Source organism: Budorcas taxicolor, chromosome 11 (genome assembly GCF_023091745.1).
Source record: "Budorcas taxicolor isolate Tak-1 chromosome 11, Takin1.1, whole genome shotgun sequence".
Classification (NCBI taxonomy): domain Eukaryota; kingdom Metazoa; phylum Chordata; class Mammalia; order Artiodactyla; family Bovidae; genus Budorcas; species Budorcas taxicolor.
Window position 1 is genome coordinate 28,221,388 of NC_068920.1, and position 24,962 is coordinate 28,246,349.

At 44.1% G+C, this 24,962-nt stretch overlaps 1 protein-coding gene across 1 annotated transcript in view; it reads left to right on the forward strand.

Moving 5' to 3' along the window:
• Positions 1-3,247: 3,247 nt before the first annotated feature.
• The window catches only part of CARMIL1 (capping protein regulator and myosin 1 linker 1), a 308,343-nt gene continuing 286,628 nt past the window's right edge, over positions 3,248-24,962 (forward strand). Inside the window, exons 1-2 of the mRNA XM_052648705.1 lie at positions 3,248-3,287; positions 7,533-7,630. Coding sequence (XP_052504665.1) covers positions 3,248-3,287; positions 7,533-7,630 — 138 coding nt within the window. The remainder of the gene's footprint in view (positions 3,288-7,532; positions 7,631-24,962) is intronic.

Here is a 24,962-nt window from a genome sequence, read left to right on the forward strand (position 1 = left end):
GTGACTGCTTGGTTGGTGTAGTGATGTCTTTGGTTCCCACATAACTGAATCTCTTCCAGTTTTAGAACCAGTTCTCAAGGCAGTAAAGAAGATCAGAAATTGATCTGGCTAAATAGTGGAGTTTTTGTTGTTTTTGTTAGCTTGCTGATTTCTTATTTTTTCGTTTTGTCTCCATGAGTTTATTCTTTATATGATATAGTTCTAATGATAGTATGTTAGACTATCATAGACATTAATAGTGTATTTTCTCACCACAGTACACTGAAAAATATACTATATATATGAATGAATACTTTGGAACTAAAAGTATGTATAGTTTTCCAAAATAATTTTGTTCCTAAATTTAATGCAATTGTGTTTAACAATTTAAAAGTTCAGGTGCAGTAGAGATTCTCTGAAAAGTTGGTTTTTCAGAAAAGCTTTCTTTGTGACTAATACATTTCAGTTCATCAGTGCTGGTTATAACACTGAAACATAGCCGCATATACAGATAAAGCTGTAGGTAAAATTATGTTTATAATGGCAATTAGTTTCAGGTAGTTTACTCTCTTGATCAAGACCACAGTGGCAGGGGTAAACTTATAAATATGGAAGGTGGTGGGCAGGAGTGTGAAGAGTCTGCAGCATTGAATGAGTGGGCAGATTTCAGTAAATAAGCACACATTTCAGATTTCAAAATGCATTCTCTAAGTAGACTCCCTGGTTGTCCTTTGCTAGGGACATTTACTACTTGGTGGATTTTATAAACAGTGCTCCTTGGAGTTCTTTGCTTGCTATTCTGAAACATACTTGAGTTTTGCCCCGAAGAAGTAAATGATTTTCATTTCCACAATCAGTCATTTTTGAGTACGAGATAGCATTTCGTTTGAATCCATGCCTTCAACATAGGAGGTGTAGGAGTCAATCAGGATCTTATTCCAGTGAAAAAACCTGATTCTTTATTGAAACTTCAGCTTCCTTTAAAAGGCTCCAAGGAGCACTGAATTACAGGAATTTCATATAGCCTATCCTTTATTCTCCCCACCACCCCAGGCCAAAGAGGGAAAAGTTTTGTCTTTATTTTCACAGATACCACATGGTATGGAACCTTCAGGGCTATTTCTGAAACTTCCTGGTAAGTGCCAGAAAAATCCTTCTAAACACACATGGTTGAATGGAAGATGGTTTTGAGATGTTAATTTCCATTTATTGCATAAAAAGATATTAATTGCATAAAGGACAGGTCTAGCTTAACTCGCCAACATTTTAGAAACAGTAGGGAGTCAGGTCCAAAGCTCTAAAACCAATCAGTCAACAAATGTTTATTTCACACAAAAGTCAAAAGTCTGAAACTCCCACCCTTAAATCTCCTACAGTCCAGTTGGGCAGACCAACTCAAACTCAGGGAACCATGCAGGAGTTAAAGGAGTGAAGCTAGACAAATACACAAGTAATGAAACAAGGCACTGTGTGTTTGGGCTTAGAAAATAATGTTTCAGCCAATAACGTATTCTACTGGTTTTGAATAGAGGGGTCACAGTGATCTGAAAACCCTGGAAAAGCTTCACAAAGAAGGTACACATTGGGCTGGAACTGAAAACAGATAAGGTCTCCTGCTTTGCAGGCAGATTCTTTACCGTCTGAGCCACCAGGGAAACACTAGATAAGAATCAGATAACCTAAAAAGGAAGGGAAAAGCAAACAGCAATTATTAATAGTTTTGGAGAGTCAGGTTGTGAGAGTGAGGAGCTGGAGAGGTTAGAAGGGTGAGAAGAGGCCAGACGGGTGGATGTCTTAATTGGTAACTCCTGGCAGAGAGGCTTAAGATGATTTTTGGGGATCCAAGGTTGACAGCAGTGTTTAAAACTAGACTATCACTGCGCGTATTGATTCCCTTTCCTTTCCTCCGTCCCCTCCTTCCGTCCTTTAAAAACAGAACCCGACGACAGGCATTCACTCCCAGCTGACCAGGCACTAAGGCAGCAATCCAGGCGCTGCAAGGCTTCTTGCCCTGAAGTTGTCTCTCCGGGGGTGGAGCCCAGGGAAAGTCGGCCAGGTCGATCAGACCAATCAGCAGGCTCATTCTGGCTTTTGTGAATTACTCTCAGCTGCCCGAAAATGCCCTGGCTTTTTAAAAGGAGGTTCCAGTACGAGTGAAAGGCTTTTTTTTTTTTTTTTTTTGCGTGCGCTCTCCCACTTCGAATGTCTGAGATGGGAAACTGCGGCGGCGGCGGTGCGCCCGCTGAGCACACAAAAAAGTGTTTTCTCACCATATGGTTCGTGTTTACAGGTTTCGTCTAGCTCCTGCTCCCCAGAAATGGAAAATTAATAACGTCGAGGAAACGCCAGCCTGTCACAGGGAGGGTTGAGAAAGGAAAGGGAGCAGAGGGGTCCCAGAAAGACCGGGTTTCCGCGCAGACCAGCCTGCGGAACGTGCGCGGGGTCTGCAGCCTCCCATCCCCTGGCGTCCTTGGCTCACCGGGGGGTGGGGACGGGGAATCGGGCGCCCAGGCTCACCCGGCCGTCCTCCCCAGTGGCCAGCAGATGGCTCCCAGGCTCCCTCGCCCCCTCTCCAGACGCAGGGCTTCGGCGGTTCGGGAGGGAGACCGCGAGGAGCTCCGGGTGCCCGCCGCCGCAGTCTCGCGCTGCCGGGCTCTGGGGCCAGCGCCGGGGAACGCGCCCCCGGGCTTGGGAGGCCGGCCTGGGACGTGCGCGGAGGCCGGGTCTCGCGAGGTGAGGAGGAAACGCTGGAGGAGGAGAAGGAGGAGGAGGCAAAGGAGGGAGGAGGAGCCGCGCCGGAGCTGCCCCCGCCCCACTGGAGCCCGGCTGGAGCGCGAGGACACCCTGGCCCCCGGCCCCGCGCCGCTCTCCCCGCCTCTCCCCACGCCTTCCGCCTTCACCTAGGGCCGTAGGTGCGGCGCCGGGAGCGGGCGGGAACTGCCAGCGGCCGGAGCCGGGAGCCGCGAGCCGGAGCCAGCCCCGCAGCCGCCCGCGCACCCCGCTCCCAAGCCCGCCGGGTCTCCTTTCCGCCGCCGGGAACTGCAAGAAGGCGTCATGTAGCAGCAGCCGCAAACCCATCTCGGATTTGCAACTCTTTTTTTTTTTTTTGGTGGAGCGGGGGACGCGGCCAAATTCTGTCTGCGTCCCCCCTTTCACACCTTCTCCCGTTTGCGAGCTGCATCTGCCTCTAGGAAACTGAGAGAGTCGGGGGAGGGTGGGGGCCGTAAATCAGAGTTGGACCTGCAACATTCCCAGCACCTAGAGGGCCATGGCCGAGGAGAGCTCCGAGGTGCCCGGGGAGTTGATAGGTAAGAGTCGCGCGGTGGTTGATTTTCTTTCTGCCTCTGCGGCCCCCTCGCCTCCACCTCCCATCCGACCTCTCTCCTGCCGCACGTCCCCGCGCCCCTGGGGTCGGAGGGGTGTCGGGCAGGGTCGCTGGGGGGCGCCGGCAAGTTTGCTCCTGTCCCACCGCTAGAAAAGCTGAGTCCCGAGAGGGCCGGCTTGGGGAGGAATCGGGAGACCCGGGAGCGCCCGGCGCGGCTATGCTGGTGGCCCCCAGCGCCTCCTCCCGCGGTGACCGGGGGTCCAGGTTGGTGGAAGAAGGGGGCGGGCTGCCTGGGTCTGGGGCTTCCTGCAAGCCAGGAGAATCCACTACAGTGGCCGGTCCCGCGTCCCCAACTCGGGAAGTGCCGGAAAGCCCAGGACACGAACGGCTGGCGAGCGCACAGTAGGTCGCCTCCGGCACGTGCCAGGAGCTCCACATCCCACCCCCAGGTCCCCAGAAAACTCTCGGCCAGAGGTGCCCTTGTGACGTAGGGCTTGGGGGAGGGGGCACTGGTCGGATGTAATGACTGAGCCTGGCAAGGCGTGGTTTCGCATCGCGAAGTGGGAGCGAAAGGGTTACAGGACTGACGCAAACTTGCGCCAGGAAACTGAGGGTTAATGATAAAAGCCTTACTTCAGTAATGATTAACCTGCCAATTCTCCCCATCCCGGATCTCTTAGGGAACCTGTATGTGGTACCCTGTGCAAGGTGACCCATTGTTTGAGTCCCTTGAGGGTTTTGGTGGGGGGTGTGTGTGTATGAATATTTTGTCCTGCGTTTAACTTAATTATGTAGAGAGAGGGTTAACATGGCAGAGCTTAAAATGAGGTTTGGGGGTAAGAGTGTTCTGAAAACCCAGGGGTAAAGCTCGTGTGTGCCTGCGTGTGTGTTTGTGTGTGTGCAGCATGTTGTGTTGTAACAAGGTATGTGTTGTGTGCGTGTGTTTTGAGCCCCAGTGACCTGTTTCCTTGCTGTATCATCCTACACAGCCTAAACTCAAAAAGATGATGGTTAATGGCTGCTGACAAGAGTTATAACCACCCATGCATCTGCATTTGAGGAATCTGCCCCTCTCTTTCACCCCTTAGAGGTATTACTTTGGAGGAGTTTGTGTGTGTTCTTCCATTAGCGACTGTTAACTCAAGCAGGTGAAAGTTGATGTAAAGAAGCTGTTGCTAGGCTAATATGGAAGATGGAAGCTTCTGGTTTTGTTGAATTAAAAAAAAGCCAAAGTCTTGACTATATTTAGGATATAAAGGCCTCTTCCCCTCCCCTTCCTCAATCCTGTAAAGTCCACTGGGAATGAGCATCCAGTTCTGGGAGCAGGAGATCTTACCAAAACCCTACCCAGAAGAGGAAACACATGCCCAGCACCTCTGAAGATGCCTCCAGAGGTCCTGGGAAAGAGAATTTAGGGGAGGGTTTGCATCACTGGCCAGGGGATAAGGATGCTTCCCTGGTGGCTCAGAGGTTAAAGCATCTGCCTACAATGCGGGAGACCTGGGTTTGATCCCTGGGTCGGGAAGATCCCCTGGAGAAGGAAATGGTAACCCACTCCAGTATTCTTGCCTGGAGAATCCCATGGACGGAGGAGCCTGGTGGGCTATAGTCCACGGGGTCGCCACGACTGACCAAGCGACTTAACTAACTTAACTAACTAACTAAAGCAGGTGGCAGATACTTTTTTAAAAAAATTGGGTATCCTTGAGCCTGGTGATGAAAAGTTTAGGTAATTAAACTTCGTTATTGCTGTTTAGTCGCTCAGTCGTGTCTGACTCTTTGCGGCCCCATGGACTGTAGCCTGCTAGGCTCCTCTGTTCATGGGATCTTCTAGGCAAGAATACTGTAGTCGGTTGCCATTTCCTTCTCCAGGGGATCTTCTGGGCCCAGATATTGAGCTCCAGTCTCTTGCATTACAGGTGGATTCTTTACCTCTGAGTCACCAGGCAAGCTGCAGTTAAACTTTAGGTTTAGGTAATTAGACGCAAGATAAAGGGTGATGAAGGATAGGACGGTTTTCTATCGATGGTCCACAAAATGAATTCTTTGTATATTTCAAAAGTTGAAATTAACCTCTATCTAGAGATGGAGGTTTTGTGTTTATCGAGCTCTGCCCATCTTACATGTCTCTCAAACAAGGGACACAGGTTTTTGTGGTAGGCCCAGTATTCTTCTGGGCTTTTAAGTGGCCTAATTAGCCTGGGTGAGGGGAAATTCCTGTGTCTGCTTTGGTCTCTTATTTCAGTGGGGGTTCTCTTCTCATCAATTCAAAATGGCAACCCTATGAAAAACTCAATATATTTCCTTAAGCTAATTCCCCAAAACATTAAAAAAATGTCTATCTTTCTGATTATTAAAGTAATACAGGCTTTTTATTGAAAAGATTCAGAGAAGAATGAGAATATATGTCACTCATGTTACCACTCCAAGATAGCTATTTTTGACCTATGGCTGTATAACTTTTCCTGTCTTTTTCTTTGCGTATATTTTAAGTCAATTTCACGTGCTCATTTCCCACAGTTCTTTTGTAGGGGAGAGACGGGTAGCCTGTACCCGTTTTGAGTGCTGATAAGATAGGAGCTGCCTAGGGAGCTCCCCAGGCAGTGAGGTCCTCCACTTGTTCCCTCCCCTTCCTACATTCCACCTCATTGCTGTTCCCTGGACAAACTGTACTTTCTCGTCTTCTCATGCTCTTCTCTCTGCTGACAATGTCCCGTCCTCCCCTCCTTCACGCTTCTCATCTGAGTGGCTCTTAAACTCATTGTGATGGGTTTCTAAGAAGAATATTTTGACCATCCCTTAATAAATACATGAATACACTTGTTAAGTTGCATGCATATTTCACTGAGTGTGTGTAATCTAGAACATAACAGTGAAACACAGTGCAAGTAGAAGTAAAAATGCTACTGTTTTCTTCCTGCACCCCAGTGGGTTGTGTTGGACACTGCTTTGGAAACCAGTGGTCTGTTTCCTACTTCTTCAAGATTCAGGTCAGGGGTCCCCTACTCCCTGAAACCGTTGTGTGTCGTCTTGTCCACGATCTCATGGTAGTGGGCACACATTCGTCTAGTGACATCGATCCCTGCCCTCCACTAGATTGTAAGCACCTGTGGAAGGCAGGGGTCATCTCTAGTCCAGCACTTAGCAGAGTAGTTGACACACTAGGTATGTTTGTTGAATGTATGAATAAATAAAAATCATTATAATAGACAGCTCAGTGATGGGGTTATAAAGAAATTTGCTGTGCTTTTCAGACTCTAACCAGGAGGAGAAAAGGGAAAGTGTGTGCTGAGAAGTTAAGCTGGAAAAACGTGAAGGGTCTTTCGTGGCATGCTGGAAGGTTTGGATTCACCCAAAAATGACTGTGAGTCATAGTCACACAGCACAAGGGACAAGATTAGATCTGTGGCTTTGGAAGGGCCACTTTGGTTCTGGGGGCTGATCGGTTAGAGGTGTTGGGCTAGTCTCGGTGAGAGATGCTGAGGCCCTGAATACAGAGTGCAGAGCTGTGCTCAGGAACTGTTTTGGAGGTGGTCCTGGGAGAATAGGTGACTGGCTCCCTGAGAGAACGGTGTGCATGCTCAGTCGTGATATTCCTGACCTAGGAATTGAACCCATGTCGCTTGTGTCTCCTGCATTGGCAGGCGGATTCTTTACCACTGCACCACCTGGGAAGCCCCTGAGAGAACGAAGTTGGAGATAAAGAAGATTTCTAGCTTCATGAAGGGCCAGAAGAGGAGCAGGGAAAATCAAATCAAACTGACAAGGACTTGGGGCCTGTTCAGTTTGGGGGTACTCATGGGAGGTCCTGCTAGCATTCAGCTTTTCAAGCTGGGGGCTGCGGATAACCAGGCAAAAGAGTCAATGAATTCTTGTGCTTACGGTCTACTCACAGTATAGTGCTCTATGCTACTACCTGCCATTGCTCTTCTTTTTCTCCCTGGTGTGTGGGTATCGTCTGCCCAGCAAGATTATGTCATGGCTTGCTTGCATGGACTGGTATCATATCATATGCTTTTATATTTGCCTCAGCATCGGAGCACACAGTCCAAGGCACAAAGTAAGCGTTCATTAAATACTTGGTGATTGATTAGTATCAAACTTGTGAAAATAAGCAAAAAAGAAAGAAAAATAAAACAACTGAAAATGCTCCTTCAAATGCTCTATCCTCGCCAATGCTTTTCTCTTATTAATAAAAGAATCTAATGAAGCTATTCCTTTCTTTCAGAAAGCATAAAGGATGTTCTTGGCAGAAAGATAAAGATTGCATTGAAGAAGAAAGTAAAGCTGGAAGTGAAGGGAGACAAAGTTGAAAACAGAGTGTTGGTAAGTATTAACTTTTTTAAAGTCTGGAAGTGAAAATGCTTTTCCCTCTATTGTTTTGATTGCCTGATTTTCATGCAGTGCTTGTTCTGTGTTTTATATTTTGTTCAAACATTCTGATGCCCATTTTCTCCTAGGTAAGCTGGAATATTTGCCCACTGAAAGTTAAATTTTAGGGACTGAAGTTTTAAAATATACTGTCTTTCTTAAAGTTGTAAGTCACCCTTCTCTTGGTCGTTTCCTAGAGACCATTTTCAGGTTGTTTGTTGAAAGTTGGATGTTAAAGGGAGCTTGCTTTTTACTTTTGTGGTGGCTGAGTATCTGATCCTGTTTGTGAGGACTTTGAAGGAGTTAAAGAAAAATTCATCTCATGTCAGTTTAACTATTAAATTTTCTCAAATGTTATATCCGTATCCATCCAATATCCGCATCCATTGGTTTGGGGAGCAGAGTACCAGCTTGATCTTTGCCCTGGCTTCAGTGCTTTCTTTGAGTCCTTGAGGGCTCTGATAAATGGTAGTTGAGCAGATTTGCAACTGCTAAGGCCCATGGCACTTCCATTGGATGAAATGTAGCTAAGATGAACCCTCAGCCAATATGTGAGTACCACCAGTCCAGTGTCTTAGGTATTTAGTATGTCTGCTGGTGCTGATGGAACTTGGGGGGCTCCCTCCAACCTGGGAGAGGAGTTGCCTGGGGACTTGAGGGATCAGCCCATTGAACACAGGATTGTTAGGGAGTTGTCAGCTCCTGAGTTGTACCTTTAGGGAGGTGAAAAGTCTTCTGTGATGTTTTAATGGTTTCTGTGTTGAAATTGTGGCAAACCTTAAGCTTAGGTAAATACACCTTGCTTGTGTTTTTGTTAGAGAGACTAGTCTGTTTACTCTTATTTATCTTTTTATCATTAGAAATTGTCAAACATATGCAAAAGTAGAGAATAGTATATTGAACTTTGTATCCTTTTCATCCACCTTCAACAGTTTTCAGTATTTCAAGAATATTGTTTTATCTCCTGCCAGTTTTACCCCCTTCCCCCTTCTGGAGTATTTTAAAACCTCAAGCATGTGTCATTAAAATAATATTTTTAATATTCAGTTTCTTCAGTTGAAGTTGCCACAGAATTTGAAATATCGTTCTCATAGCAGCTGTCTTAAGAATCTCTTTAAAACATCTGACTGCCTTCTCCTGTGGATGGAAGGATTATGCTGTGTATTGATGGATGACTTCTATTTCTCTGTGTACAAGTCAGGATGGCAGAGAAATTTAAGTGGAAAAACTTGATGGAGTGACTTTTGCCCTGCAACGAAACGTGTTTACCCAGACTGTATAATTATGGTTATCAACAGCAGAAGTGATTGGTATCATCATTCTGCTTCAGTTTTGATAGAGTAAATTTCCTTAAGGTGTGCTTTACTTAATATTGTTCTGCCAAAGGGTACAGATATGTCTTGGCAGTGGTAGGGTAGAGAGAAGAAATTTTGTTCCTGCCACTTGTTTTACATGTTTACTTCACAAGATGGGTTCACCTTTTTACAATTTAAATATCAAGTAGTGTTTCCTGCAACCATCCAACATAGTATGTGGTACTTGTTGATGTGGACACTGTTCATCAGCATAAGAAACCCATGTCATGAGTAAAATTTGCAAAAACAAGTTTAAACATCAAATAATTTAGCACCCTTAAAAATTAGTTGATTTGTACTTACTGTTAAGATTTTTTTTGAGGTGGGAGCGGGGGAATTCATCATAACATTAGCTGGAGTTGATTAAGGATGTAATCAAATTACAAATGTATTCAAATTTAAACATTTATCTCCCCAAATCTGGAATCTAAGTAGTTTCTAGCAGCTTAGGGTAAGCTTGTTTTAGCTATTCCTTACTTGCAGGGGCAAGAATTGTTAATTGAAATTTTCAGGGTTTGACAAGCTTCAGGTGTGAGCAAGATGGTCTACGAATTCACCTTAAGTTGTTGATTTTCTGAATTTAGAGAAATTCAATTACTTAAAACATTGGGGGAATCCCCTTATAATTTGTACTTCTGACTTTCTTTTGGCTGTGAGTCCAATAAAATAGGGCATACGTGAATTGGCTTGACTCGGCATTTCAGATTTTTATTTCTCATTTCTTTCCCTAGTGCCCGGCTGCTCTTAGTGTCCTTCCTTCTTGTAAAGCTCAGAGTGACTTGGTTCCTTGTTTTTACATTTAGAGACTTTATGCTATTTCCAGCTTCCATTTTTCATAGTTTATTTTCATCTTCCTTCTTCTCATGGTCACGATAACTAACATTTATATAACATGTTCTGTTGAACACTTAATTATGCATTGCTTTATTTGCTCCTGCTGTAGCCCTCTGAGTTGGGCCCTACTTACATGTGCATTTGCAGAAACTGAGATTTGGAAAAGCTAAAGGAACTTGTTTCAGGTCATCCTGCCAATGAATGACAGAGTCGGGAGTTGAACCCAGGTCTGTCTTATCCATTTCACCATTATACTAAAAAACCAAAACAATCCTTCAGCTTGTTGTTCAGTGGTTGCAAACTTTCACAAAGATTTGGACTTTAGAAGGATTAGAGCTCCCTGTATGGGTTTGGTTGATTGACACATTATTCATTGCTTGGTTCCATACTTGCTGAGTGTAAGCCAGACACAGGGTATGTCCAAGATGGATGTCGACTCTGACTTCATGGGATTCAGAGCTCAGAGTCTAGTTGGGGAGGTAAACATCTCAACAGGCAATGCTTTGAGATATGTTGTGAGCAAGATGACTGAAAGCACATGGGAGGAACCCCTGACCCAGGCCTGAGGGTCAGGGAAGACTTGCAGAAGGAAAGCAAATGTAAGCTACCACCCAATGGATGAACAAGAGTTACTAAGGGAAGAGAGGAGAGGCATGTTGTAGACGAAGAAAACAGAATATGCCTGGAAGCCACAGAGAGCTTAGCATGTTAGAGACATATTAAGGACAGTGGGAGCAAGGGGTACGGGGTGGAAAATGGCCCAGCCTAAAGCCAATTCTCAGAGAAGGCAATGGCAACCCACTCCAGTACTCTTGCCTGGAAAATCCCATGGACGGAGGAGCCTGGTAGGCTGGAGTTCATGGGGTCGCTAGGAGTCGGACACGACTGAGCGACTTCACTTTCACTTTTCACTTTCATGCATTGGAGAAGGAAATGGCAACCCACTTCTTGCCTGGAGAATCCCAGGGACGGGGGAGCCTGGTGGGCTGCCGTCTCTGGGGTCGCACAGAGTCGGATATGACTGCAGCAACTTAGCAGCAGCAGCAGCAGCAGCAGCAAAGCTAATTCTTTTTCTTGCGGTCGGGATCAGGTGAAAATTGGGATTGTTTAAACAGGTCTCTTCCTACCACCTGTTTCTAATGACCACCACGTAAACTTTATCCTCCCCTGGGCCATAGGGCCCAGCGGTTAAGGCCTTGGACCTTGAATCATGCCTGGTTCACACCATAGCCCAGTCACTTTATAACATTGTTCAGCCTCAGTTCCTTTCTCTGATGAAACAGGCCTTATAAAAGTATCTATTTGTAAATAGTTTCTTTTTTTTTCTATTTTTTAATTGAAATATTACTCTTTTTTAAACAATGTTGTATTAAGTGAGAAGTTGCTGTGTAGCGCAGGGAGCCCAGTCTGGTGCTCTGTAATGGTTTCTTTGTAGATTAACTGGGATGGGTTTTAACACTGCCTAGAACATGATCAACAAATGAGAAAGCAGAAGGAACCAAAGGGTTCTGCATTCTGTTTTCCCAGTGGCACAGACGATTTCAATGCCCGATTGTTTGTGTTACCTTTAAAGCAAGATGGAAGGCAACTGATGAAACCTGAAGTTCTTAAGATGTGTGCTGGTCCGGTGAAATCAGAAATGGTAGGATATTCAGGGGGAGAGTGTTTTATGGCCAAACAAGCTTGGCAATCAAACATTAAGCAAAGATCAACCAGTGTCTTTACTGCACGACTTTGACTCAGAGACTTTGCACTCGTGTGCATAGTAGATTTCTCAGAATGAGATGAAATATACTGTCATTCTCAAACTTAAATGGCCAGAAACCCTACTGACCAAAGTTGGGGGAACTGGGATGCAACAGTTAAAGTGAACATGGAACAGGCTAGAACAGGCTCTCCATTTGGAGTGTCCTCGTAGGGGACATTCTTTGGCCTGTACTTTAATAAAGGGCTGGGCAGGTCTGCTGCAGGCCACATACTGGCACTGTGTCATCCTTTTCTGTGATCCTTTCCTGTCTTGCCGTTAGAGGATGTTATTAGGAAGTGATTCTGTGTTAGATGGTCAGCCTTTTCCTCCCATCTGCTCATCTTCACCCAATTTTTCTAGTACCTGGACTTTTAAAAGTGGAATTTCATTTTTACACATTAAATGTTGCAGTTTTAGGTAACTGTAGATTTGCATGCAGTTATAGGAAGTAATCGGCTTCCGTGGTGGCTCAGAAGTTAAAGCGTCTGTCTGGAATGCGGGAGACCCAGGTTCGATCCCTGGGTCGGGAAGGTCCCTTGGAGAAGGAAACGACAACCCACTCCAGTACTCTTGCCTGGAGAATCCCGTGGAGGGAGGAGCCTGGTAGGCTACAGTCCATGGGGTCTCAAAGAGTTGGACACGACTGAGCGAATGGAGAGAGATCCTCTGTATCCATTATCCAGTCTCCTCTGTTTTGCAAAATTCTGGGACATGACTGTGGGTTGTTGACAGTGATAACTGGAAAATTTGGAACATTTCCATCACCATAGAGATGCCTCGTGTTGCCTTTCAGGTCCACAACCTCAGACTCGCCATTGCTCTGCCTGCTGGTAGCCAGAATCTCTCTCTTCTATCTCCATAATCTTGTCACTTCAGAAGTGTTCCATAAGTATAATCACACAATATATGTGCCTTTTAGGGACTGGCTCTTTTTGCTTCTACTTAATTGCCTGGACATTGATCCAAGTTGTGTGTGTCCATTGCACCTTTTCAGCTCTTGTTTCTGAGTAGTCTGGGGTATGGACGTACCACGGCTTGTTTACCCACTGCTCACCCACTGACAGAGTTGTAGGCTATTTCCAGTTTGGGGCTGTTAGGAATAAAACTGATATAAACGTTTGTTTACAGATTTTGGTGTGAAAATAAGTCTCCATTTCTCCCTTTGCAATGCCAGAGAGCGTAATTGTGGATTTGTATAGGAATTGCCTGTCTCATTTTAGAAGAAGCTGTCGTTTTTCATTTTCCAGCATGGTTATATCATTGTGTAGTCCTATCAGCAATGGATGTATGATCTAGCAATTTGGTATTGTCGGGGGAAGCAAGGTCTCTCACACCCTTTTCCCACCCTCTTTCTGCTGTTGCTCACCTAGGGGACAGCAATGTGCGCCTCTTGCTAGAACCATGCCTCTGAAGGTGTGGAAGGCCCATTCCTGGTCTCTGCTTCGTTTTTCCTGTTTCACTTTGGGATTTGGGTTTGATCATCTTTGCCAATCCCTTATTTTACCACATCCCTCTTAAATGGGGACAGAAGCAGGACTTCCTTTCTTAGACTGAGCAGGTTGAGGAAATGACATGAAACTGACCGTGTTGTTTGTCCACCTGTTCCTTGAAAACACTTCATTGGCTATTCACTTATTTAGTCCTGAAAAGTTTACCTAGAAGCTCTTTAATGTATTTTCTCTCGCTTGGCTATTTATAACTTTTGAACCTCTTAGGCTTGATTGGAATAACTGTAAGTTAACTTTAAAAATGAGGAAAAGCAAAAGGACATTATTTGGATATCATTAAAATGTCTTTGGCCACCTCATGCAACGAGTTGACTCATTGGAAAAGACTCTGATGCTGGGAGGGATTGGGGGCAGGAGGAGAAGGGGGCGACAGAGGATGAGATGGCTGGATGGCATCACCGACTCAATGGACGTGAGTTTGAGTGGACTTGGGGAGTTGGTGATGGACAGGGAGGCCTGGCGTGCTGTGATTCATGGGATCGCAAAGAGTCAGGCACGACTGAGCGACTGAACTGAAAATTTCTTGATGGCTGTGCTGTCTTTGATTAAAATATAAGCTCCACTCACACCTGCTTATTTTAAAAAATGCATGAAAAGGAGAATAAAGCTCACCTAAGAGTTTTGTAGGTATCTGGCCCATCTAAGCATGAATTAATGAAAACTTCAGTCTCTGATATGGAAAGCATTGCTCTTCTACATGAGGCCATACTCACTTTGCATGACTAGTCTGTTTAATATTTTCCTAATTCCCTCATCTCCTAACACCTAACTTGATTCAGCAGCATGACCCATGGTGTAGTCACTTCTCAGACAAATATTCATACTGGAATTTTTGTTTTGTAGCCACTTTCAGGTGATACTAACCTATCCAGATTCTAAAAAAAACCCAATTGTACCATTTAAAAGCACATACTTTTTCATGGAGCCAATAAAATAATGCTATTTTAGGAGTTTACATTTTGCAAATTTATCATTTAAAATCCAAATAAACTAACAAAATAATAAACTCATTCAGTGATTTCCATGAGGCTGTTTTTTTTTTTTTTTAATTTTTCATGAGGCTGTTTTGATGAACATATCTCAGAAATAGAGGGGCAATTAGATTATGTTTCGGCTGCTTAGTATAGAGACTGTCCCTATTTACCTGTTAAGTAGTACAAATATCACAGTTTTTATAGTAGCTAACTTTTGCAATCTCAGGATGCTTTCCAAATAGACAGAGATGGGGGCGCTTTATCCTGAAAGTTTGGAAAGTTTTAATCACTCAGTTGTATCTATTTGTGACCCCATGGACTGTAGCCCGCCAGGCTTCTTTGTCTGGAATTCTGCAGGCAAGAATACTGGAGTGGGTTGCCATGCCCTCCTGCAGGGTATCTCCCCGACCCAGGGATCGAACTTGTGTCTCTTCTGTCTCCTGCATTGGCAGATGGGTTCTTTACCTGGTGCCACATTTATCCTGAGTGCTGCACAAAAGTGGAATATCCTGACAGCAACCCTCATGGTTGATTGCTAATAAGTTAAATGTGGTATAGCATCAAATCACGTGTTTGTGTTTTTCTCCTAGCAGCTGTAAGAATGAAATTCATGTGAGATGTTTGTAGATTACAGCGGCTCCTGAAGAAATGCTGTTGGAAAATCATTGTTCTAGGCCCCCAGGTTTACTTCCCTCTGCAGGAAGCTCTTGTACCAGTTGTTGGGTAATTTGAACAGTTCTCTTTGTGGAACTCTTAGGAGTCTCAGCTTTTAAGGATCACTTACAATTCAGTGCACAGGTAATTTTCAAAGCACCTGGGTGAAGTTACATGCCTCTAGAAAATGGAGCTTTAGAAAATGGCAACAGCATTGCAATGATCGTCAGGAGTGGGTGTCAGAGCATGCACATGGTTGCTAAGGGTCCTGGCAAAACTTCTGGGAAACTCAAAATCAGAGACTGTGTATTTGAGTGCTTTGGAATTTACCCCGAGTCAGAGCTGGGGTTCCCACTGATCTCTGCGCAGGGGGTTGGAGGCAGGCTCTGGCTCTGGGCATGTGTTTCCAGGAGGTAGTTCTAGCCAACTTGAACTTGTTACCTGAGCTGCGTTTACTTTCTACTTTTCTCATCTGCGTCTGCCCCAGTTTCTTTTGTAGTTGAGTTAGATGAGTCAAATGACCTTGGGCAAGAAGCTGTTGAACATACATCAGCCTGGTGTAACTTTTCATTGTTCTTAAAAAGATACTGTCTTGCAGCCTCTGGGATTTAGGCACCCTGGGAAAGGGCGTTTAGGTCCACCCTGCCGGAGAGGAGAGGGAAGGGAGGAGAAGGCAGTATTGGAGTCTTGTGAAGGGGGACACTGTGGACAAGGAGGAGCCCGGAAATCTAACCAGCATATGCAGTGAATTGGGAGAACTGTTTTTTTTTTTTTTTTGGGTTGTAAAACAGAAAACAAAAGGGGCTTTAGTAAAAGGTTACTGTAGCACCTTTATGTTTCATTTCATCAGAAACACCATTAATATCTGTTGTTAAATTGAAAATGCAACTAAAATCTGAAGGATAGAACTTTTATCCTTTCTGGTCATCCTCCCCTTTGATAAAAAGCTTGCTGTGTTTTAACAGAATACAAGGATTTGGATTGGGATATATGGGGCCTATTGTTGTCTGAATCTTTGTTCCTATGCCCCAGTACATATACACACACACACTCTTTCTCACTCAAAATATCACTTTCCTCAACTCTTTGAGAAAAGAGGGGTAAAATAAAGAGGAAAGAAGGATGGGCGTGTGTGTGTGAATAAAACCATGTTCACTTTCACCTACTGTTCCTTTCCCTCACCTTGGTTTTGGGAGAGCATTTTTCTTTTCTGAAAACATTATCTTTTGATGCACATTGGCCAACAGCTCTCTTAGTCCCTTAGACACGCTAAGTGCACAGAAAGTGCTGTTAGAGGTAGAAGCAGGGAGATACAAATGCCTTGAACTGTACTGAATGATTGAAGGCGGGAGGAGAAGGGGACGACAGAGGATGAGATAGTTGGATGGCATCACCGACTCAGTGGACATGAGTTTGAGTAAGCTCCGGGAGTTGGTGATAAAGACAGGGAAGCCTGGTGTACTGCAGTCCATGGGGTCGCAAAGAGTCAGACATGACTGAGCAACTGAACTGTACTGAGAGAATCTCCAGTCTGTGGCAAGGGTTTGAGATGACTGTGCCAAGTTCCCACTAAGGAGGCAGATGTGTGTTGATTCCTACTGATCCTGGGCTTTAGGGGCACAGGAGACAGTCTGGTGTGGACAGACTAGCTTAAGCTGACCTTGGGGAGTTTGTTCAGATCTGGCCCCAGAGGATCTTAGGGCTAGAGGACTCTTGTTAGCCATCTAACCAAGCACCCTGGCCTATGAGAAGTTGCCTCTGGAGCATCCCTGATAGCTGGGTATCCACCTTTTGCTTCATTATCTTGTGGCCCTTTCTTAATTTGGGCTTGAATCTGCTTCTCAATAACTTCTTTGAATTCATTCTAGTGTAGTTGACTGGAACATCATAGGACAGTTTTGCTCCCTCCTACATGAGTGTGGGTCAGGAATTTGAAGACAGTTACCATGTTTTTTCTTGGTCTTTTAGTCCTCAGGTGAAATATTCTCACTTCCTGCAAATCTTAATCCTTGGAGAATGTTGCTTCCAGATGTTTCACTGTTCAGATCGCCTTGGTCTAGACTCATCCTACTTTATCACTGAGCCTTTTAAACTTTTTCAAATTTGTGGATCACAAATGTTGGGCATACTCTGTTAACCTGAATTAAACAACCTTTCTCAGAGCCTTCGATGGCCTTTTGTGGACTGTGCCTCTTGAAGCGGGGCATGTGGTGTGTGGAATCAAGAATCTGTTCTCCAGACCCTGTAGGAAACATTGATCTGGGTGCAGCTGGCCAAGTGAAGGATACCAGTGGCACATTGCTTTGGCCAAATAAAAGTTTTCTTCCTGTTATTTTTAAAATTTTGAAAGTATCTATGCTATCTGCTTTACTAACAAGTTGTAAAATAGGAAAGGAAAACTGAAGCATCACTAGTCCTATCAATTTACATGTAATCATTGGAAAAAAATCAGTATTTTCCATATTTTTATATGTTAATATACATAAACTATATAATCTATTTAAAAAATGGAATCATAAATCCTATTTTGTAATGTACTTTAAAATTTTACTTTTTGTGGTCAAAACTTTCCATGACAATAATACATACATATTTATGTTTTAAATTTCTGCCTGGCACTCTATTAGCCCATAGTTAGCTAACACTAATTATGAGCTAGTTAGGTTGCTTCCAGTATTTTGCCGTATAAATGTGCATATCCTCACATTTATTTTTCTTGGATAAATTCCTGGCAGTGGAATTGCTGGCTGACAGACTTCTTAAAGGATGTATTTTTCACCTGATTGTTATTCAGGAAGTCTCAATAGAGAATAATTTCCCCACCTCATTAGTTTTATTGTCTTTAGAAAGGTTTGCTTAGCAGAGTGGCTGGCTCCCCTTTTTTTAGGTCCTTGTGTTTCTTAGGCAGTTGCTTCTGGGGCAGACTTTCCCTTGCAGTTTAGGGCCCTTTGAGGTCTGCCTGATGCTTTGTCTCCTGCAGTGTTTGTGGGCACGGAGTCCCTGTGGCTCTGGCGTTTAATGGGGGTGGCACATGGGGTTCTGGAGTCCCAGGTCTTGGTGGACCCTGACTTAGTTTCTGCCGAGTCAGCCACAACTTTTTCTTGGCTGAACCCCAGCTCAGTGTGAAACTGTGTTATACAATTTAGATCCTTGATCTTTGCCCTGGTTTCAAGACTTTCTTGAGTCCTCAAGTGCTCTGATTAATGGTAGTTCAGCAGGTTTGCAACTAATAAGGCTCACTTTCAGTGGGTGCAATATAGCTAAGAAGAACCCTAAGCCAATACTCAGGTAAGCCAATAAGTCTGGTGTCTTAGAAGGTATTTTAGTATCATAAGGAAAGCAGACATGGCTTTTTCTCTGGGACAGTTCTGAAGGCAGTTGATTTTTCCTCTGTAGCTAACAGTTCAGTTCAGTCACTTAGTTGTGTCTGACTCTTCACATCCCCATGGACTGCAGCATGCCAGGCCTCCCTCCCTGTCCATCGCCAACTCCCAGAGTTTACTCAGACTTATGTCCATTGAGTTGGTGATGCCGTTCAGCCATCTCATTGTCTGTTGTCCCCCTCTCCTCCTGCCTCCAATCTTTCCCAGCATCAGGGTCTTTTCAAAAGAGTCAGCTCTTTGCATCAGACTGGGGTATCAGAATACCCCGAAGTATTGGGGTTTCAGCTTAAGCATCAGTCCTTCCAATGAATATTCTCTAGCTAACATCCATCTCTTAACTGGCATGATCCTTCCCCCCTCCCTCCCAGCACCTGTAGAGTAGTTCTTACTTCTCTTCTACTTCCTCACCCTCTCCGTATCTCCCCACCCCTGAGGTGGCATGTCCAGGTCACCAGGACTTGTGGGCTCTCCTTCACTGAGCAGCTTCTCCTGGAGCCCCATCTTCCCAGATGAGTCCCTCCAGCGCTCAGCATTCAGCCTGCATTTCTTTCGTTTCAGTGCTGCCCTTGAGTGCCCTGTTGCCTGTGGTTATTTTTCCTTCCAAGACTGGCAGGTGGGAAGAGGGTCCTCAGGGACCTCCTTATTTACTTCTCAGAAAACAAGCATGTAGGACCCCTTCCATTTTCAGAGTTACATGCTTGGTCTCAGTGTGAAACAGGCAAGGGAAAAACAAAACAAAATCAGAGTTCTGAAAGTTAATAAGACTTAATGTTAGTAAAGTTTTGCAAAGTCTCTTATAAGACCACTTCTCTGCAGTTTGATTCCTGACTTCTGGTCCTAAGGGGCCCAGCAACAGTCCTGTGGAATCTGAGCTACAGTATGGCTAGTGAGGTCCAGGCTGGTTGGTTAGATGTTGCTGCTGCTGCTGCTGCTAAGTCGCTTCAGTCGTGTCCGACTCTGTGCGACCCCATAGACGGCAGCCCACCAGACTCCCCAGTCCCTGGGATTCTCCAGGCAAGAACACTGGAGTGGGTTGCCATTTCCTTCTCCAGTGCATGAAAGTGAAAGTGAAGTCTCTCAGTCCTGTCCAACTCTTTTTGACCCCATGGACTGCAGCCCATCAGGCTCCTCCATCAATGGTTAGGTGTTACCAGGGGGCATTTTCTGTTTCCTGAATTCATCTGTCTGAAATCAGTTCTTACTAGCAGCCAAAAGATGATTGGACCATCCCCCATAGGCATGAGAATGAAAGGAAGACCTGGAGAAAAGCATCTGTGGTTCTTGGACAAATCCGTTTGGTATTTGGAAGATCTCAGCTCTTTTTCTTTTAAGTTGCCACCGGCCAGTTTCTGCTCTTTGTCTGTGTCCTTGGAGTAGCAAAAATGTTGCAGTCTGGGGAAACTTTTTGTATAGCTTAGTTCAGTGAATCACAGGTACTGCTTGTGCTGATGGAAATCAAAAGCAGCCTGCAGAGAAACGCTGTAGTGCATTTGGCATTTGGCTTGTTTGTGTGGCTGTTTCCATTTAAATCTCCTGGGCATCCCGCTCCTTATCAGAACTTTTATCCCTCAAAATTCATCATTGCCGAATAAACTGAAGTTCTGGGAGCTGTTGCCTTTTCAACAGTTTGCCTCTCTAGACAAAACTCTTGAAGTTCAAATAGCCCTTAACCCTCCATCATTTTATACTCCTCCAAATGGTCTTTGTGAGGAACATGGTGGGTTATCCTGGTTCATTATTTAATATTTCTCTTTCTTCACAAGTACTGGATGCAAGAAGTCAGTCCAATCCTTCCCTGTCCTGTGTTACTAGTTAACAAAGCACTTGAAGCAAAGGGGAGGCTATTAGCACTTTGTCACTTGGAGTTTAAGGGTCCTCCCACTTGTGAGCTCTCGATGCAGAGTTAAGTCTCTGCATCTGTCTTTATACTGATGGTGTGCGGGTTGTTGGTGGAGCTGAACAAGTTTTGTCAGTGATGCTGTGTGTTCAGGAAGCCTTCCTGCCGTGTCCCTTTTGGCTGGTTCTTATTCTCCGGGCATAGCCGGTTTCTCTATCCACCAGAGAAGGGCTCCTTATCTTCATATTCTGGAGAGCTTGTGGAGTAGTTAGCCTGAAATTCAGGGATGGCTTTTCCTTTTTAAATATCTTTGCAGACATTTTATACTTCCCACTCTGTTAGCAACTTCCTCAGTGTTAGGGGATTAATCTGCCTGAGTTAGAATCCTAAAACTACTGTCTCTACTGGCTAATGATGAGTAAGTCATTTAACTGAAGTCTGTGCTTCACTTTTCCCATCCATAGAATGGGTGTAATAATAAAACCTACCTTGAGACTTGTTTTGCAAATTAAATGAAACATTCCATATATAATATTTCAAATAGTGACTGACATAGAGCAAGTCCTCAAGAAGGCTTAGCTCTGATTGCTGTTGAGAGGGCTGCTACAGTGCACCATGCTAAATGCTCTGATCTGAGAACCTGGTTATATATCCACAGTCATAGGTGACTTGGGTATATTTTATATAAATTTCCCCAAGGAAGTACTTCTGCTTTGCCTCTTTTCCTAGCTTTGTGCAAGATATCTGTTTTGATGTTTCTGCTCAGAGCTCCTAAAACCCATATTGGCTGTCTCCACAGATGGCTTTAGGATTTTTTTCACTCTGCTGCTCTTAAAGAGGGTATGTGGATTTTGAAAGAAAAACTTTCAGAAAGGATTTAGGTGTGTGCATTGTTGAGATATATGTCTCTGAAGACAGGACTGTACATTTTCTGTGGATACCATTTTGGCCTCCTTTTCCCTGTGGATCTGAATGTGTTCAGAAGTATACTCAAATCTTTCACTTCCCAGTTAAATCTCAAAAAAGCCCAAAGGTGAGTTGTTGCCCCCCCAGCCCCGTTGATCCCTGTGGGGCTGCTGTGGGCCTTGCCACCTGTTCTTGGTGCCTCACTCGGATTCCTTCTGCTTGGGTTTTGGTTCTGAGGGCTTTTGTTGGATACGAGGGGCTTTATTGGGGTTCATGGGCTTCTGTAGTTCTGCTTTTCCACGCTTGAGGACTCCTGGGCGTGCTGGAGACTCAGTCCTCCAGGCCATGCTGGATTCTCACTTTCTGAATAACCTTTAGATCAGTGTTTCTCAGCCTCAGCACTATTACTGACATTTGGGACCTGATAATTCTTTGTTGTCAGGGGCTCCCTTTGTATTACAGGGTGTTTACCAGCATCCTTGTGTTTACTCACTGGATGCCAGCAGCTCCCCTCCATTCTCCCGGTTATGACATTTTCAAATACTTCCAGACATTCTCATGTATGCTCTGGGTGGCAGAAATGCCCTCAGCTGAGAACCACTGGTTTAGATCAGCTGGTCTCCATGTGACAGAGGGCACATGCATACCTTATCATACTTAGCTTAGAAAGTTATATCGAGGACTGAAAATTCACAGTTCTATAGTACAGCTCTAAAAATCCATACACGAATGGATTTAAAACAGTTATTTTTAAAGCATTTATTTAAAACACTTATTTTTAGGTATTTATTTTTCAAGTATTTCGATCCCTATATCTGTATACAACAAAAAGAACAGATGGCACCAAACAGAAATTTGTCTTCTTTTAAGATACCTAATCTTAAAACCATTGGTTTGACCACTGGTTCCCAGTATGTGGTCCTGAGAATGGCAGCTTTAGCACCACCTGGGAGCTTTTCAGAAATGCAGATTCCTGGGGGTCCCATCTAGAGCCACTGAGTCAGACTCTGGGATCAGGCCCAGCAGTCTGCTGTAACAAGCCTTTCAGGTGATTTAGAGGCACACTGAAATCTGAGCAACACTGAGAGGTTACTGAGATGTCTCAAGTAAGCTCCAACTAAGAGACCTGTAGACTTTGCCTGTGAAATAAAGCATACTCCGCCATATCCAGACCTTTGAAATCACGTTAGGAGAATGTCTTTTACTAGGCAGGTCATGCTAGATCTCTGTTGGTCCTATTGGTGCCCTCTGAGAGCTTGTCACGTCCACAGCTGCCTTTCCAGGGTTTCTTTTGCTCAGCATCCCTGAACCAGGGGTGGCTGTGACTGCCAAGGCAATCCTCTGTAGGTCAACCAACAGTCTGTATCTCTCAGCTCCGCCTGAGAGGACTGATCTGTAATGGACAGAGATTCTTCCCCCTGGGAGTCTGAGTCGTGGAGAGAAGCAAAAACTGAAGAAAGCAGAAGGCACGAGGCAGAGAAGAAAGCCCTGTGGAAATGGAAGCCGTAGAGTGTGAAGAGGCTGTCAATAAACCAGTTGTGGCAAAAATAGAAGGACCAGGAAGAGGCTGACAGAGCTCTGGATGGCTGCTTTCGAAGGGCGATTCCAAAGTTGAGGGAATCAAACTATTGATTGTATCTTGGAAGAGTATTTTTCAGTTTTCTATGAGATCCAACTGGGCAGCTACGGTTGGGGTTTCCAGTCTTGCTGGCCTCTCTATGTATCCTCATGGTAGATCATCATTCGCTGAGGCAGTTTCAATTTATGTCTCTTCTTTGCCGCCTGGATGAGTCCAGCAAATCCATACTTGGATTAGAAGACCGGGGTTCTCTGAAGACTGGCTTCATGGCCTGTTGCTTCCTTGAAGCAGGGATTCGGCCTGGCTGTGCCTCAGGAGCACCCAGGTGGCCCCCACTTCTTTTTTTTTTTTTTTTCACAGCAGCAGTGTTTATTTTTATTTTTATTTTTTTTACTTTATTTTACTTTACAATACTGTATTGGTTTTGCCATACATTGACATGAATCCACCACGGGTGTACATGCGTTCCCAAACATGAACCCCCCTCCCACCTCCCTCCCCATAACATCTCTCTGGGTCATCACCGTGCACCAGCCCCAAGCATGCTATATCCTGCGTCGGACATAGACTGGTGATTCGATTCTTACATGATAGTATACATGTTACAATGCCATTCTCCCAAATCATCCCACCCTCTCCCTCTCCCTCTGAGTCCAAAAGTCCGTTATACACATCTGTGTCTTATTTGCTGTCTTGCATACAGGGTTGTTGTTGCCATCTTTCTAAATTCCATATATATGTGTTAGTATACTGTATTGGTGTTTTTCTTTCTGGCTTACTTCACTCTGTATAATCGGCTCCAGTTTCATCCATCTCATCAGAACTGATTCAAATGTATTCTTTTTAACAGCTGAGTAATACTCCATTGTGTATATGTACCACAGCTTTCTTATCCATTCATCTGCTGATGGACATCTAGGTTGTTTCCATGTCCTGGCTATTATAAACAGTGCTGCGATGAACATTGGGGTACATGTGTCTCTTTCAATTCTGGTTTCCTCGGTGTGTATGCCCAGCAGTGGGATTGCTGGGTCATAAGGTAGTTCTATTTGCAATTTTTTAAGGAATCTCCACACTGTTCTCCAAAGTGGCTGTACTAGTTTGCATTCCCACCAACAGTGTAGGAGGGTTCCCTTTTCTCCACACCCTCTCCAGCATTTATTGCTTGCAGATTTTTGGATCGCAGACATTCTGACTGGTGTGAAGTGGTACCTCATTGTGGTTTTGATTTGCATTTCTCTAATAATGAGTGATGTTGAGCATCTTTTCATGTGTTTGTTAGCCATCCGTATGTCTTCTTTGGAGAAATGTCTGTTTAGTTCTTTGGCCCATTTTTTGATTGGGTTGTTTATTTTTCTGGAATTGAGCTGCATAAGTTGCTTGTATATTTTTGAGATTAGTTGTTTGTCAGTTGCTTCATTTGCTATTATTTTCTCCCATTCAGAAGGCTGTCTTTTCACTTTGCTTATGTTTTCCCTTGTTGTGCAGAAGCTTTTAATTTTAATGAGATCCCATTTGTTTATTTTTGCTTTTATTTCCAGTATTCTGGGAGGTGGATCATAGAGGATCCTGCTGTGATTTATATCGGAGGGTGTTTTGCCTATATTCTCCTCTAGGAGTTTTATAGTTTCTGGTCTTACATTTAGATCTTTAATCCATTTTGAGTTTATTTTTGTGAATGGTGTTAGAAAGTGACCTAGTTTCATTCTTTTACAAGTGGTTGACCAGTTTTCCCAGCACCACTTGTTAAAGAGATTGTCTTTACTCCATTGTATATTCTTGCTTCCTTTGTCAAAGATAAGGTGTCCATATGTGTGTGGATTTATCTCTGGGCTTTCTATTTTGTTCCATTGATCTATAGTTCTGTCTTTGTGCCAGTACCATACTGTCTTGGTGACTGTGGCTTTGTAGTAGAGCCTGAAGTCAGGCAAGTTGATTCCTCCAGTTCCATTCTTCTTTCTCAAGATTGCTTTGGCTATTCTAGGTTTCTTGTATTTCCATACAAATCTTGAAATTATTTGTTCTAGTTCTGTGAAAAATATGGCTGGTAGCTTAATAGGGATTGCATTGAATTTGTAAATTGCTTTGGGTAGTATACTCATTTTCACTATATTGATTCTTCCGATCCATGAACATGGTATATTTCTCCATCTATTAGTGTCCTCTTTGATTTCTTTCACCAGTGTTTTATAGTTTTCTATGTATAGGTCTTTAGTTTCTTTAGGTAGATATATTCCTAAGTATTTTATTCTTTTCGTTGCAATGGTGAATGGAATTGTTTCCTTAATTTCTTTTTCTACCCTCTCATTATTAGTGTATAGGAATGCAAGGGATTTCTGTGTGTTGATTTTATATCCTGCAACTTTACTATATTCATTGATTAGCTCTAGTAATTTTCTGGTGGAGTCTTTAGGGTTTTCTATGTAGAGGATCATGTCATCTGCAAACAGTGAGAGTTTTACTTCTTCTTTTCCTATTTGGATTCCTTTTATTTCTTTTTCTGCTCTGAT